At 48.7% G+C, this 14,875-nt stretch overlaps 1 protein-coding gene across 1 annotated transcript in view; it reads right to left on the reverse strand.

The window, feature by feature from the left end:
* Positions 1-2,344: 2,344 nt before the first annotated feature.
* Positions 2,345-14,875, reverse strand: part of Fam227a (family with sequence similarity 227 member A) — a 54,414-nt gene continuing 41,883 nt past the window's right edge. The window contains exons 13-18 of the mRNA XM_015997836.3: positions 14,224-14,318; positions 10,978-11,135; positions 8,186-8,338; positions 6,664-6,804; positions 6,361-6,489; positions 2,345-2,586 (exon numbers count right to left, since the gene is read on the reverse strand). Of these exons, the coding sequence (XP_015853322.1) occupies positions 2,514-2,586; positions 6,361-6,489; positions 6,664-6,804; positions 8,186-8,338; positions 10,978-11,135; positions 14,224-14,318 (749 nt within the window). The 3' untranslated portion in view covers positions 2,345-2,513. The remainder of the gene's footprint in view (positions 2,587-6,360; positions 6,490-6,663; positions 6,805-8,185; positions 8,339-10,977; positions 11,136-14,223; positions 14,319-14,875) is intronic.

A 14,875-nucleotide genomic window follows, 5' to 3' on the forward strand; every position in this document is an offset into this window, starting at 1 on the left:
TGAATTCTATGGAAATGTTTTAATGTAGACATATGATATATTCAATATATACATGTAAGTGACACATCTGTTTTGAACTTCTCATTTGTTCACATTTCCCAAGGTGCAAACCTAACCTTCCCACACAGATATCAGAGCCTTACCTGTGACCATGGACAGCGTCAGCACTCATCAGACACTTCTCAGTTCAGCTCTCTGCTGGATACAGAGATAAAGACAGACATCTGCCCTAAAGAAGCAGAGTCCTGCAGGGAACTGGAGACATAGAGCCATATGAAGATCAGGCGGGCCACTGGGACCCAAGTACAGCTGTCCCTGGGAAGACCTTAATGGTGTAAGCCTTGCATTGAGCAGGAAGATGGTTGAGGGCTGGCCTGCCTTACAGGGTGGGAGACAGACCCACCCAGGCTTCTTCAGGGAGGGGCAGTGGTTCTTCTGCAGTGTGAGGTTCAGGAGAGAAAGCAGGTCTCAGGTGCAAAGGGAAGAGGCCATGAGGCCACATGTTCGTGGTGTGCAGTGAGCAGGACAGCATCACGCACAGCCCCTGCTGGAGCTGGGCGCTGCTCCAAGTACTTTTCGTGGAGTAATGAGGAACAGACACAGTGAGGCAGGGTCTGCCGTGACTCCCATCTACACGCTGCCCCAGACTCACAGCTGGCTCAAGTCTATGTGCTCTGAATCAGTGTGGGAAACCACTGGACACCCGCCTGGTGTGTTCATACGAGTCCTTTTAGTGGGAACGTTATCTCAAGCCACAGTCCTAGGTAGAGGTGGGGGCAGCTCTGGTAGAACACTTACCTACCACTGGGGCAGGGTGTCCTGGGTTGCTGTCAGTTTTTATTTCTAATTTTATTTCAGTGGGCAGAATTCAGAAATAGCTATGTTTATAATTTATGTTTTGTTTATTTTGAGACACGGTCTAGTAAAGCTCAGCTTGGTCTTGAACTTGGGATGTGGTGGAGGCTGGCTTTGCACTCCTGATCTTCTCTATCCCACCTCCTGGGTGCTGGGATTACAGGCATCTACCATCATACCCAGCTAACGCATGCATTTATAAACAACTGCCTGAGGTGTAGTTAACACAAGAGCATACATGCCCTTAAAGCGAATTATGGGCGTGTGAAGCTGTAGACCTCTTACCACTGTCAGGACAGTGAACATACCCTCTAAGTTTCCCTGGTGCTGTGGAATTCTCCATCCTCCTTCCCCTGCTTGTTCTAGCCACCTCTCCTGGTCTTCAGCAGGCTGTTGGAAACATAAACTTCACCTTCAGTTCTCAGTTTGAAGTCAGAACTATGGGGGGTTGTTGTTTATTTGTCTGCTAGGTGAATCAGAATAATCAAATGTATTTATTTCTATAAGTTTGTGAAATAGTTCACATCACGGACTTTTAGTACACTCTGAGCTCCCTGGAGAGGTTTCAGTACTTGTAAGTATTGGCAAATTGGAAAGCCTATTCCAGATGCTTAAAAGATTCATCCTTGGGGCTGGAGAGATGGCTCAGGGTTTAAGAGCACTGACTGCTCTTCCAGAGGTCCTGAGTTCAATTGCCCAGCAACAACATGGTGGCTCACAACCACCTGTAATGAGATCTGGTGCCCTCTTCTGGCCTGCAGTCATATATGCTGTATACATAATAAATAAATAAATCTTAAAAAAAAAAAAAGGTTCATCCTTATATTTCTGTTGCTCTACAACCACTTCTGGTACCAAAATATGTATTAGTCAGGGTTCTTCAGAGTAACAGAACTGATAGAATGAATCTCACCAGGCAGTGGTGGCGCACGCCTTTAGTCCCAGCACTCGGAGGCAGAGGCAGGCAGATCTCTGTGAGTTTGAGGCCAGCCTGGGCTACATAGTGAGTTCCAGGAAAGGCGCAAAGCTACACAGAGAAACCCTGTCTCAGAACCACCACCCCCCCAAAAAAAAAGAATGAATGAATCTCTTTCTTACTAATCCAACAATGGTTAATTATGAATGGGAAGTCCAAGAATCCAGAAGATGCTCAGTCCACGAGGCTGGGTGTCGCAGGTGGTTGGTTTTGGTTTTTGAGACAGGGTATCTCTGAGTAGCCCTGGCTGTCCTGGAACTTGCTCTGTAGACCAAGGTGGCTTCAAATGCAGAGACCCACCTGCCTCTGCCTTCTGAGTGCTGGGATTAAATGCGTGCGCCACCACTACTGGGCTCAGCTCCCTCCCTGCTTGCCTGTTTTTTGAAACAAGGTCTTGCTATGTTTCGTAAGGATGTGTTGAATTGTGTTGTTATCATTAATAAGGGAATGAAAGAACAAGTTACATGTCTGAATGGATGAGGCGAATCACCTTCTCTCAGCCCTAACCTTGGCTCGTAGTAGATGTGACCTTTAATTGTCTTTATCCCGTGGACTGGGGAAGACTCAGCATGTTCCTGGCTGCAGGGGTGCTCTCGTTTGCCATTGCTGACTCCATTTTCTATCCCATTGGACAACAGACACAGGCACCACCTCTGTAGTCCGAGCCTGTGCGAGGGCGGGTTCACTCCATGGAAGACGGTGAGAGTCTAAAGAGCATGTCCTGGGTGGTTTTGGAAACCTTGGTGACGAGCTCACTGTGGAGGAATGAAAAGACACAGACAAATGACATCTTGAATGGCCAAGATGTCAGCAGGCTAGAATCGAGCACCTGAGGGGAGCAGATCAAAAGGCCAGCAAATGACAGGTGACATGGAGGGTCTGAATGTTCAAGGAGGAGGAGAGAAGTATACAACCAAGGAAGAATCTGGGGTGGACAGCAGGAAATACACAAGGGGAAAATATCAAGAAAACAAGCAAATTAAAATAGACATCTAGGCTAGCTCTCAGCATAACCTAAGTGTTCTAGGGAACGATGAGCGAACAGAGTCCTGGCTCGTGGATAATTGTGTTGAATGAATCACAACCCTATTAGTGCCCAGTGAAGCGATGGGATCAGCAGCCCACAGGCTTGGAGAGATGCGGAAGCAGCCCCAGTGGCCCGACCTTAGATATTCCAGGGAGGAAGAAGTACAACGGGCTGCTGGGACACGGGCAAGGGGCCCCGCGCAGCGGTGTCTTACAGCCAGCTCCGTACAACACTGGCTGCTCACATCTCAGGAGCCCTTCTCGGGCAGGGCGCAGTGGCCCACGCTGTAACCCAGCACTCAGGAAGCTGAGGCAGCAGGCTCTTCAGTTTGAGACTACTCTGGGGTACATAGTGAGCCCCTGTCGCAAACAGTAATGTTAACGACGATGACGATGATGATGGTGATACACCCCTGTTCTGTCTACTTTGCTTGTATCAGGCACTGTGTTGTGGGTGTTACCAAGAGCTGACCAGTCATTCTGCACATCAACCCTAAGCCATACACACTGTTATCATTCCCATTTTGCAGAGGAAGAGGCTGAGACTCAAGATAAGAACAACATAAGGCCACGGAACCAGGGGGTTCTGAGGGAGCTGATGTTAAAAGCTCAGTGATCGAGACTGCTGTCTCTCTCTCTTCAGCCCTTACAAGATGACTATGTCAAGCCTGGCCGTGGTGGCGCACGCCTTTCATCCCAGCACTTGGGAGGCAGAGACAGACAGATCTCTGAGTTCGAGGCCAGCCTGGTCTCTAGAGCGAGTTCCAGCAGTCAGGGCTACACAGAGAAGCCCTGTGTCAAAAAACCAAAGAGACAGAGAGGTGACTCTGCTTTGCTTCACCTTACTTCAATGAAAATAACAATTAAATTTTCCTTTTCTTAGGATTTATTTATTTTATGTGTGTGAGTGTTTTGTGGGCACATATATAGCCAGAAGAGGGCATTAGATCCCCTGGAACTAGAATTACAGATGGTTGTGAGCTATCCTTTGGGTTCTGAGAATTTAACCCAGGTGCAGGACCCAGCAAAAAGGAGTCCGTTTGGGTGGAGCCTGGCAGGACTCCCAGCCAGGCATGCTCCAAGCCTTCCTGACTTAAGAGGCGCGGTAAGGACCACAGAAGTAACCGTAATGAAAGTTAATGATTACCTGTGGTTCTCTCTAACATTTCTACAGTTTCCACACCTTGACCTTTTCTGTGGGGTAAACCAAAAGGGAACATGTTGGCTTGGTTAACCCTTACCTGGGGCCCCTAGGGAGCAGTCAGCTGACACAGGTGTTTATACCATCCTTTTGTGTGTGTGCACGTGTGTATGATATTTGTGGGGTCACATGTGTACCATGGCGCATGTGTGTTCACCAGAGGACGACCTTGGGTGTCCTTGTTTCTACCTTTTGTTGTTGTTGTTTACAAGATTAGCTAGCCCACCAGCCTGCAGGGTTCTCCCGTCTCAACTTCCACTGCCCTCTCACTGTAGGAATACTGGCATTACGGTCACATTGGGTCCTAGCCATCAGGTCCTCACACCTGTGTGGCAAGGGCTTTACCCAGTGAGCTATGGCCCAGTGTGTGTGTGTGTGTGTGTGTGTGTGTGTACATGCATGCATGTGATCCTTTAATTTTATTTATTTATTTATTTATTTATTTATTTATTTATTTATTTATTTATTTATTTTGTTTTTCAAGACAGGGTTTCTCTGTGTAGCTTTCCTGGAACTCACTTTGTAGACCAGGCTGACCTCAAACTCACAGAGATCCGCCTGCCTCTGCTTCCCGAGTGCTGGGATTAAAGGCATGTACCACCACTACCTGGCTGCGTGTGATCCTTTTAGAATTCTGATTTCTTTTCCATATTTTTCACAGCACACATAGTACACACACACACACACACACACACACACACACACACACACACACACACACACACACACACACGTGTTTTGAGACCTCCAGAACTGTAAGCTAAATAAATCTCTTTTTGTCATGAACACTCACGATTGGATGTTTCATTACGGCAACAAAAAGAACTAATTCACCAGTTAGATACCAAGGTACTTGTTCTTTTAAAATCCTTTTGCTAGGGGCTGAAGAGATGACTCAATGGTTAAGAGCACTGACTGCTCTTCCAGAGGTCCTGAGTTCAATTCCCAGCACCCACATGGTGGCTCACAACCATCTGTAATGAGATCTGGTGCCCTCTTCTGGCCTGCAGGCATATATGCTGTATGCATAATAAATAAATCTTAAAAAAAAATAATCCTTTTGCCTCATCCTCCTAAGTGCTGCGATTACAGCCCCATGCCACCATTTCCTGCTTGTAAATGGTTTCTTAATTAGTAATATGTTATTAAGGACTAGTTTCTGAAATATTTTTCTGAGCCAAGATTGAGACAGTCTGGGGATTCCTGACTGAGAGGTATAGACAGGTACCAAGTACAGACAAGGAATTGTGGGATCCAGACAAGGAATTGTGGGATCCTTTACAAGTCCCGCCGACATGAACACTAAAACCTGCTATTGGCTTTCTGAAAAGCCAAATCTAATCAGTCGATGCCCTTGCCGACCATCTTCCAGCGGTCCCCATAACAGAAAACAAAGGGCTTCATAAAAACCTCCTTGTTTGTCCAGTCTACGAGCAACGCCCCCATATCCTGCCCATACCCTGCCCTGCCCTCCTCCCATGTGGTGGCCTCTCCCCCCACTCCCCCGGCTTCGGGTTCACCCCTGGCTCTGCCCTCCTCCCATGCGGTGCTCCCCACCATCTGAGCTTCTCCCCACCCTGGCTCAGCCCTCCTCCCATGCGGTGCTCCCCACCATCTGATCTTCTCCCCACCCTGGCTCAGCCCTCCTCCCATGCGGTGCTCCCCACCATCTGAGCTTCTCCCCACCCTGGCTCAGCCCTCCTCCCATGCGGTGCTCCCCACCACCTGAGCTTCTTCCCACCCTGGCTCTGCCCTCCTAGCTGCTGCCTCTTTCACATCCCCCCTCCCGCTCCTTCTGCCAGGAAACTGTCATCTGTGCCAGACTCAGTGACATCACTCCTGGACCCCTGCTCCATCTTCCCAGGGTCCCCGGTACTGCGGGCATTTAATTTGCTGATGTATTTGCTGCCCGGCACCGGCTGCTTGTCAGCTGGGGCTGTGGGCACCTACTCCTGCGTCCCCACAGGGGCCCGCGGCAGTAGGATGTAACCGTGTCTATGCTTGGGCTACTGAGTCCAGTCCCTCCCTCAGGAAAGCTTCACTTGGCTATGAGCTCATGTTTGTGCCGGGCTTATTTTCTTCATGTTCAGCACAGGATAAACCATTGGTAAATGGAGCTATTGTTGTCACGACAACGTAGTACTATTACGGCAGTACTTCAAATAGCGAGAAGTAAACGTCTGAGAAGACGCAGCGGCCCTGTACAAAGCTCCCCAGCCAGGTCTCTCCAGCAAACTGAGGGAGCTGGGCTGGAGGGCGGTGCTTCCTAGTTCCCGGTCTTCCCCCTGGTGGCCCACCTCACCTGCTACTGGAAGGAGACCCGATTCTGTAGGGGCTTTTTAGGCCCAGGGAATAGGTGTCCATGGGGCTCCGTAAGGAGAAAGGGGACTGGAAAACCTTCAGTTTCTCTTCGATCTCCCTCTTTTTCTTCCTGTGGGGAAGCAAAATGGATGTCAATGAAACCAGTTCAGAAATTTGGTGTGAACGAGGAAAGTTCAGTGGGTGTCCTTTGGACCCTGACATCCACCTGCATACCTTCCCCACGTGGCGAGAATTTTCCCATCATTCACACTAGACATTTTCTACGGCTTCTGTGTGAACAAACCTTGAGAGAAAAGCTGTTTCCTTGTGGGGGGTTCCTCTGGATTTCTTGAAAAACAAGTCATCAAACAGTAGTGAGGAAGAGACGTGGTTATGGTTGGCCTTTCTTTTTTCTGCTACTTTTTGATCGATAATCTTCACCTCCCTGGGGGATAAAATGACAAAAGACATGGATTGAAAAAGGATGAAAACCTCAACGTGATCTTTTCTCTCTCTCTCTCTCTCTCTCTCTCTCTCTCTCTCTCTCTCTCTCTCTTTCTTTTATTTCCTTTTATTTTTTTACATAGGTTTTCTCTGTGTAGCCCTGGCTGTCCTGGAACTCACTCTGTAGACCAGGCTGGCCTTGAACTCAGAGATCCACCTGCCTCTGTATCCCACGGACTGGGATTAAAGGCGTGCGCCACCACCATCGCCCAGCACAATGTGATCTTTTGTGATCTTGTCAGACAGACATCTACATTAGTCTGCCAGCCTGCCAGGAAACATCTGACCACACAGGAGTCACCACGTCCCAGATGCAGACTGCTAGGGTTTTAGAATAGACATAAAATGAACTACAGGAGAGATGAGGGGTCTGCCATCTTAAGAGAGGGCTGGTATATGCATAGTCTCAGAAGGAAGATGAGTCCACTGGGGCTCTGCTGTGTGACCTGGGGAAAATGACTTCACTTCTCCGTGCTAGTGTGTTCACATGGGTCACTAGGTTTGTGGTGAGGTGTGAGTTAGTGTAGGTCAAATGTTTAACAGTGCCAGGTAGACAGGAAATGCTCAGGAAGTGTTGGCAGCTGGGCTGCTGGAAGCTTTCGGTAGAGTGTGTTCACAGGGTACACACACAATGGCTTGCTGAACTGGATAACCTTCGGTTGGCTTTTGGAATGCAAGGAGATAATTACCTGATGAAGAATCAGGTTATGAGTATTCGAGGTCAACAAGATGATCATTAATATATGTTTGTGTGAATTAAAATGTTGCCATGAGGGGCTAGATTGATGGTTCAGCAGTTAAGAGCACTGGCTACTCCTGGAGAGGACCCACGCCCAGTCCACAGCACCCACATGGCAGGTGGCTCACAACCATCTGTAATGCCAATTCCAGGAGATTCAACAACCTCTTTTGACTTCTATATAGGCACCAGGCATTAAGGTGTATACATACATACAGGCAGGCAAGACACTCACACACATAAAATAATTTTTTTTTTAAAAGATGATGCCATAAGCTGGGTTGGCAGTACATACTCAACTATTCAGCATGCTGATGCGGGAGGATAACTTGAACCAGGAATTCAACACACACACACACACACACACACACACACACACACACACACACACACACACAAACAAACATTCTAAAGAAAGGAGCTAGGTTCCGTGAATGAGCTGTTTCGAATCTGGCCACAGGAAAGCGGACAGTGCTCAGTGAAGGTGGAGAGCGAGCTAGCAGCCCCGCCCCACCCCAGCTCACCCCTGCTGGCTGCTGCAGTGGACTGGTGTCCATGCGTGGCTCTGCACCCGCCCTCCTACCTCTCAAAGTTCTCCTGCAGCTCCGTTAGATAGTTGTTAAAATAGGCCCACTCATTCTCGTGCAGCTGGTCCAGCTGCCTGAGCCGCTTCCTCCGAGTCTCCATGTTCTTGGTGACCAGGTGGATGATGTCAGCATAGGTCATGACAGAGTCAGTGGATTCTGCGGTCAAGGAAAGGCCCGCTGGGTTGCCCTCATGCACTGTGAGTGGCTGAGCCCTGTGCATGGGAAGGGGAGGGGAGCGTGGACTGGACAAGGACAATGCTTGGTCCTCTGGGGTTCTGGAGGAGGTACCCCAAATCCACACAGTGAGCTTCTGAGGCTGGCTAGGGCTAGCCTTGGAATAGAGACAGTTGTCCTCTCTGTGGCCTGGCAGTGCCCACCTTGTCCTAAAGCCCCCTTTGGCCCTGTCCACAGTAGGGAGGCAGAAACTACTTCTTTAGACTGTCTGCAGGAGAAAAATGGCAGCATCTGCTGCAGTGCAGTGCAGGGCAGTGCAGGGCAGTGCAGTGCAGTGCAGTGCAGTGCAGGGCAGTGCAGGGCAGGGAAGGACAGTGCAGGGCAGGGCAGGGCAGTGCAGGGCAGTGCAGGGCAGGGAAGGACAGTGCAGGGCAGGGCAGGGCAGTGCAGTGCAGTGCAGTGCAGTGCAGGGCAGTGCTGTTTCCAGAGGGTTCTCCGGCATCACCACAGCACACCAGCTGAACAGTTTGCCCTTGGAGCCTGTCCCCACAATGGGGAAGGGGATGGGACTCCAACACCCTCCTCCTTGTAGGCCTGATCACTCATCTCTTGTTTTCTGGTTTGGTGTCTGGGCTTTGCTGGGTTTGGTTTTTTAAGACAGTCTCACTGTGTAGATCAGACTGGCCTCGAGCTCACAGAGATCCACCTGCCTCTGCCTCCCGAGTGCTGGGATTCAAGGTGTGAGCATCAAGCCCAGCGGGATTTGGTTTTCTGAAACAGGATCCAGCAACGTAGTCTCAAGTTAATAGTCAGCCTCCTGCCTCACCCTCCTGAGTGCTGGCACTATAGGTACACACCGGCACACTCAGCTTCATGGTCCACTTCAAGTATAACAATGGGGGGAAAAGTGTAACACTGAAAAGGCCCCTCTTTCAGTGAGGTGTGATGATGCACATCTGCCATCCAGGCACTTGGGAAATGGAATTAGGAGGATCAAGTTCAAGGGCACAGGGAGCTGCAGGAGACACTGTCTCAAAACACCGAAACAAACAAACACCACCTTTCTCTTCTGCTCTCCTCTCACCCTTGGTTAGAATATCAGCTGTCGGGGCTGGAGAGATGGCTCAGTGGTTAAGGGCACTGGCTGCTCTTCCAGAGGTCCTGAGTTCAATTCCCAGCACCCACATGGTGGCTCACAACCATCTGTAATGAGATCTGGCGCCCTCTTCTGGCCTGCAGTCACATATGCTGTATACATAATAAATAAATAAATCTTTAAAAAAGAAAAAAAAAAAAAAAGAATATCAGCTTGTCAGGGACCTCCTCTGTCACCTTCTGCATCTCCATTTATCTATTTACGAAAGGGGGTAAAAGCTAGGCCTGGTGATTTACACCTGTAATCTCAGCACTCATGAGGCTGAGGCAGGAGGATTGCCCTGAAAAGAAGAGATGCTCGTCCTTTAGGGGACAGTGACACAGCAATGTGGTTCTCCCTACAGTGGCAATCATACACCGCCCAGTCACAACACCATAGCTGGGCAGGACAGCTTCACTTTGGGAGCTCGGAGGGTAAGGATGCTAAGGTTGGTACATCCCAGCCAGGTGCCGCCTCTGAGCCACGGGGACGTAAAGAATGCGGTGATGCCGGGACAATGTGGACCACGCTGCCTCGTGGCAGTTGTCATTATCCTTCAGAAATGTGTGACATGAGGCTCTAAGGACAGGAGAAGAAAAGGAGGCTCCTGGTGCCCTCCTGCCCAGGAGCCAGCAAAGGCAGTGGAGTACCACGCATGTGCTGGGCACCCTCCACTGCTCTGGGAATCAGTCTGCAAAAGCGCTCCTGAAGCTGGGCAGTGGTGGCACATGCCTTAAATCCCAGCACTCGGGAGGCAGAGGCAGGCAGATCTCTGTGAGTTCGAGGCCAGCCTGGGCTACAGAGTGAGATACAGGCCAGCCAGGACTACACAGACAGACTTTGTCTCAGAAAACAAGCAAACAGCACTCCTGAGGCAGAAACCCTCATTTTGATTTTACAGATGAAAGAAGTGATGCCTACAGAGAAACTGGAACGTTTCCGAAGTCACTTGGCTGGCTAGTGTGCCATTAGTTCCAGAGTCTGGAGCTATCTGGACAAACAGGGCAAACTGACCCCCAGCAGAACCCCTGTTCTAGCCCCAAGGCACGTTGCTAAGGCTCGGGAAACCAACACGTGCTGCACCTGTTTCCTAAGAGCTGAGCTTTTTACCAACTCCAAATGGAGCTGGGGCAGAGGAGGTTAGATGAAATTCTCACATGGACACCAAAACTGATGGTCCATACACTCTGGGGCCAGTGAGCATCAGGGAGGCTATGGTACCTACGTTCACGCTGAAAGATGAGAAAAGGTGGTTCTGTACGTGGACAATTTCCACATGCTCAGGGTCTACTGGCCAGTCCCCAAGGCCTAGACTTGAGGCTCACCTTAGCACACGAGCAAGACTGTACCCCTGAGGTGCATACCACGGCTGCTCCTACCAAGTACCCACTGTGTGTCAGGCTATGCACTAAAGCCTGGATGATTCCCCTCCAGCCCCGCTTCTGCAAAGAGGTGGCAGGAGCCTGGTGACAAGGATATGGGACGATTTTGGTCTTTTCTCTCCGGCTGATCAGCAAATCCTGGCCTTTAAGCGGCAGCTTAGAGTAGTTGAGGAAGTAGTACATGATTAGCGGGCTCTTCCCATAGAGGTTGAATTGGTTTACAGTCAGCTTGGGGCTACTGCAGGCAGGGTGGGACTAAGTGGGGAGAGAAAGAAAAAGAAGAGATGTTGTCAGGTGAGATGATGAATGTTGTCAACTGGACCGGAATTAGACCCACTCGAGGAAGAAGTCTCCAAACACACGTGAGGGATTATTTAGCTTCTGGGCATATCTATGAGGTTATATACATATATCTTTAACCTTGATTGATTAAAGATCTATCTTCACTGTGGGTGGGGCCATTCTGGTGTAGGGATCCTAGACTGTCTGGCTTGGAGACCACGAGCGAGCTCAGAACCAGCATTTACGGCTCTCTGCTTCCTGAGTGCGGACACAACGTGACCGCGTGCCTCAAGCTCCTGCTGCTGGCATGTCCCCACCTTGATGGTCTGTTACCATGAACCCAAACAAAGTCTCTCTCCCTTAGGTTTTTCTTCTCAGGTCATCTTATCATAGCAGTAGGAAAGGTAAGCGACACTCCATGTTTCCAGCACCCATGCCTCTGACCCAGTAACTCCAGCTCTACGATGCTTCCTCAGGGAATGGCCAAAACAAAGAAAAGTTCTACATGTGGGCTACTGCAATAACAAATAGCTGCTTCCCCTCATCGAAATGGCAAGAAATAATTGGACAATGCACAACACAGGCCTAGGGGCAAAGTGAATTCCAATTTGTACTATTTTCTTGTGGAACAATCTAAAATGTATTCTGCTCTAGTAATTCCATTTTAGTAAGTTTTTTCTCCATGTACACTTGTACATGTGTAAACCAATACACACACACACACACACACACACACACACACACACACACACACACACACACAATTTAGCAAAAACTTTAAAGACTGTTTGAATTTTTCACCAAGGGCAAAGATTATCATTCTAATTAGTAAGCAGGCTGTTAGAAAAAGGAGCTGAGTGTGGTGTGTGGTGATATTTTGTGTCCCCCAATATATTGTGCATCCTAATAAACTTATCTGGGGTCAGAGGACAGAACAGTCACTAGATAGACATAGAGGTCAGAAAATGGTGGCACACATGCCTGTAATCCTATCATTTGGGAGGCAGAGATCCATCCGGATCTCTGTGAGTTCAAAGCCACACTGGAAACAGCCAGGCATAGTGACTCATGCCTTTAATCCCAGCACTTGAGATCTCATGTCTTGCTTGGGAAAGACACACACCTTTAATCTCAGGAAGTGATGGCAGGAAGCAGAAAGGTATATAAGGCATGAGGACCAGAAACTAGAGGCTTTTAAGCTTTTAGGCTTTTAGCAGCAGTTCAGCTGAGATCCATTTGGATGAGGACTCAGAGGCTTCCAGTCTGAGGAAACAAGATCAGCTGAGGAATTGGTGAGGTGAGGTTGGATGTGGCTTGTTCTGTTTCTCTGATCTTTCAGTGTTCACCCTAATACCTGGCTCTGGGTTTGTTTTTATTAATAAGACCTTTTAAGATTCTTGTTACAGTGGTGCACGGTCAGCAGTTGGGAGGCTAAGGCAGGGGGATCTGCAGTTCAAGGTCAGGCTGGAAAACAGTGAGACCTTGTATTAATTGAAAAAAAAAAAAAAAAAAAAAAAAAGAGGCCGGGCGGTGGTGGTGCACACCTTTAATCCCAGTACTTGGGAGGCAGAGGCAGGCAGATCTCTGAGTTCGAGGCCAGTCTGGTCTACAAAGCAAGTTTCAGGACAACCAGGAATACACATAGAAACCCTGTCTGGAAAAACCAAAACCAAAACCAAAACCAAAACCAAAACAAACAAACAAAAGGCAAGTGGTAGTGGTATTGGATGGCAGCAGATTCTACCAATTTTTGCCTTCTTTTGACAACCCAGCTCTCTTCACAGTAGGCAAGTGTTCCACCATGTCATGTCACATCCTGGTCTGGAAATGCTGTATTTCATTTTTCTTTCTTTCTTTCTTTCTTTCTTTTTTTTTTTTTTTTTTTTGTTTGTTTTTTGAAACAGGGTTTCTCTGTGTAGCCACGGCTGTCCTGGAACTTGCTCTGTAGACCATACTGGCCTCGAACTCACAGAGATCCACCAACCTCTGCCTCCCGAATGCTGGGATCAAAGGTGTGCATCACCACGACCAGCCGCTGTATTTCTTAAAGTGATGAGATCACTTGTCTCTTTGGCCACAGCTACCCATCAAGACCTTTCAGCTGAGCCGGCTGGTCTCTGCACTTCTTCCCATCACTCCTGCAGGTTCTCAGATGTCCCGTTTGCCATCACTGTTAAAATCTGTCACTATCCAGTCTAACTCCTCCTCCTACCCAGACAATCTACAGATTAGGTCACAATTGCTCCGCTCCTTCCTTCCGTCTGCAGAGCAGATCCAGCAGCTCTAAGCACCAAAGATGGCCGGAGCTGGTTTTCTGTTTTCCAGACAAAGGCTTTAGGCTTGCACAGATGGTGAGGGGCAGCACAGGGATCTGAACCACTGAGAAGGTGTATTTATTTCTACAGCAGAAAAGGAAGCAGGCTCACACAGCTCTCTTCCTGTTACACATGGGGGTCTGAGTTTTAAGTAGAAGAAATATTATTTATGCCTTCAGAGAACAAGGTCTGACTCTGTAGCCCAGAATAGCCTAGAACTTGCTATGTAGCTCAGGCTGGCTAGAATGCTTAGCAATCCTCCCACGTCAGCCTCCTAAGTGCTGATGTTACAGGTGTGAGCTACCACACCTGGCTGCAGCAGGGAATTCAAATACAGACAAAACACTCTGACAGTGGGTGTCTTCTTAACCCAGGAGTCATCCTTAGGAGACCTGCTGGCATCATCTGGGCTGTAATCAGATGAAGATGCTCTGGCCACATCTCCTTTAAATCACTTCCGCTCTGAAGTCAGAGACACTGATCAGTTAAAAATGTTTGCTACTCTTCCAGAGGACACAAATCTGGCTCCCAGTGACCATGTCAGGCGACTCAACAGCCTATAAGTCCAGCTCCAGGGGTTCGGACACCCTCTTCTGGCCTCTGAGGACACCTGCACTCACAAGCGCGCGCGCGCACGCGCACACACACACACACACACACACACACACACACACACACACGCACGTACGCACTCACACAAATTAAAAACAATGAAATAGTTCTTAAATTTCCAATATTATGCTCACCTTTTTCAGTAACAAACTCATGCATGCTCTGGCTTCTGATATCCTCTTGACTTGCTGTGTGGCTTTCCTGGAGAACAGGATTGTTACAGGGTGATCTGTCAATGTGATATAGCAAAAAAAAAGTGATCATGGATATTTGCCCAGGGAAAAGGAAGAGTTTGGGGGTGGGTCTCAGCTTCCTGCTAGAGTGAAAATGCCCTAGTGTGTTGGTATTGGTGCAAGATGTCAGACCTCTGGAGTCATCTGGCTCCGCTTGCTTTATAGCCAGGCAAACAGCTATAAGCCATGTTGGCCCATCTATCTGTCCATCCTTTGTTCTATGCCACAAATAATTACTGAATATCTAATCCACACCAAGTTCATGCTGGATGCTAGAAAAGAAAGAACACATAAATAGTAAGTGTCACACTAACCCAGGTGCCATGATAAAATATCTGCAGGAACAGCGTGGTCACAGAATAAGGAAAGACCCAAAGCTTTTTTTTCCCCCTGAGACAGAGTTTCTCTGTGTAGCTTTGGAGCCTGTCCTGGAACTCACTCTGTAGACCAGGCTAACCTCGAACTCACAGAGATCCACCTGCCTCTGCCTCCCGAGTGCTGGGATTCCTTATAAAAAGCTGAATGGAGCCGGGCGGTGGTGGCGCACACCTTT

The sequence above is a fragment of the Peromyscus maniculatus genome, chromosome 20 (genome assembly GCF_049852395.1).
Source record: "Peromyscus maniculatus bairdii isolate BWxNUB_F1_BW_parent chromosome 20, HU_Pman_BW_mat_3.1, whole genome shotgun sequence".
Lineage (NCBI taxonomy): Eukaryota > Metazoa > Chordata > Mammalia > Rodentia > Cricetidae > Peromyscus > Peromyscus maniculatus.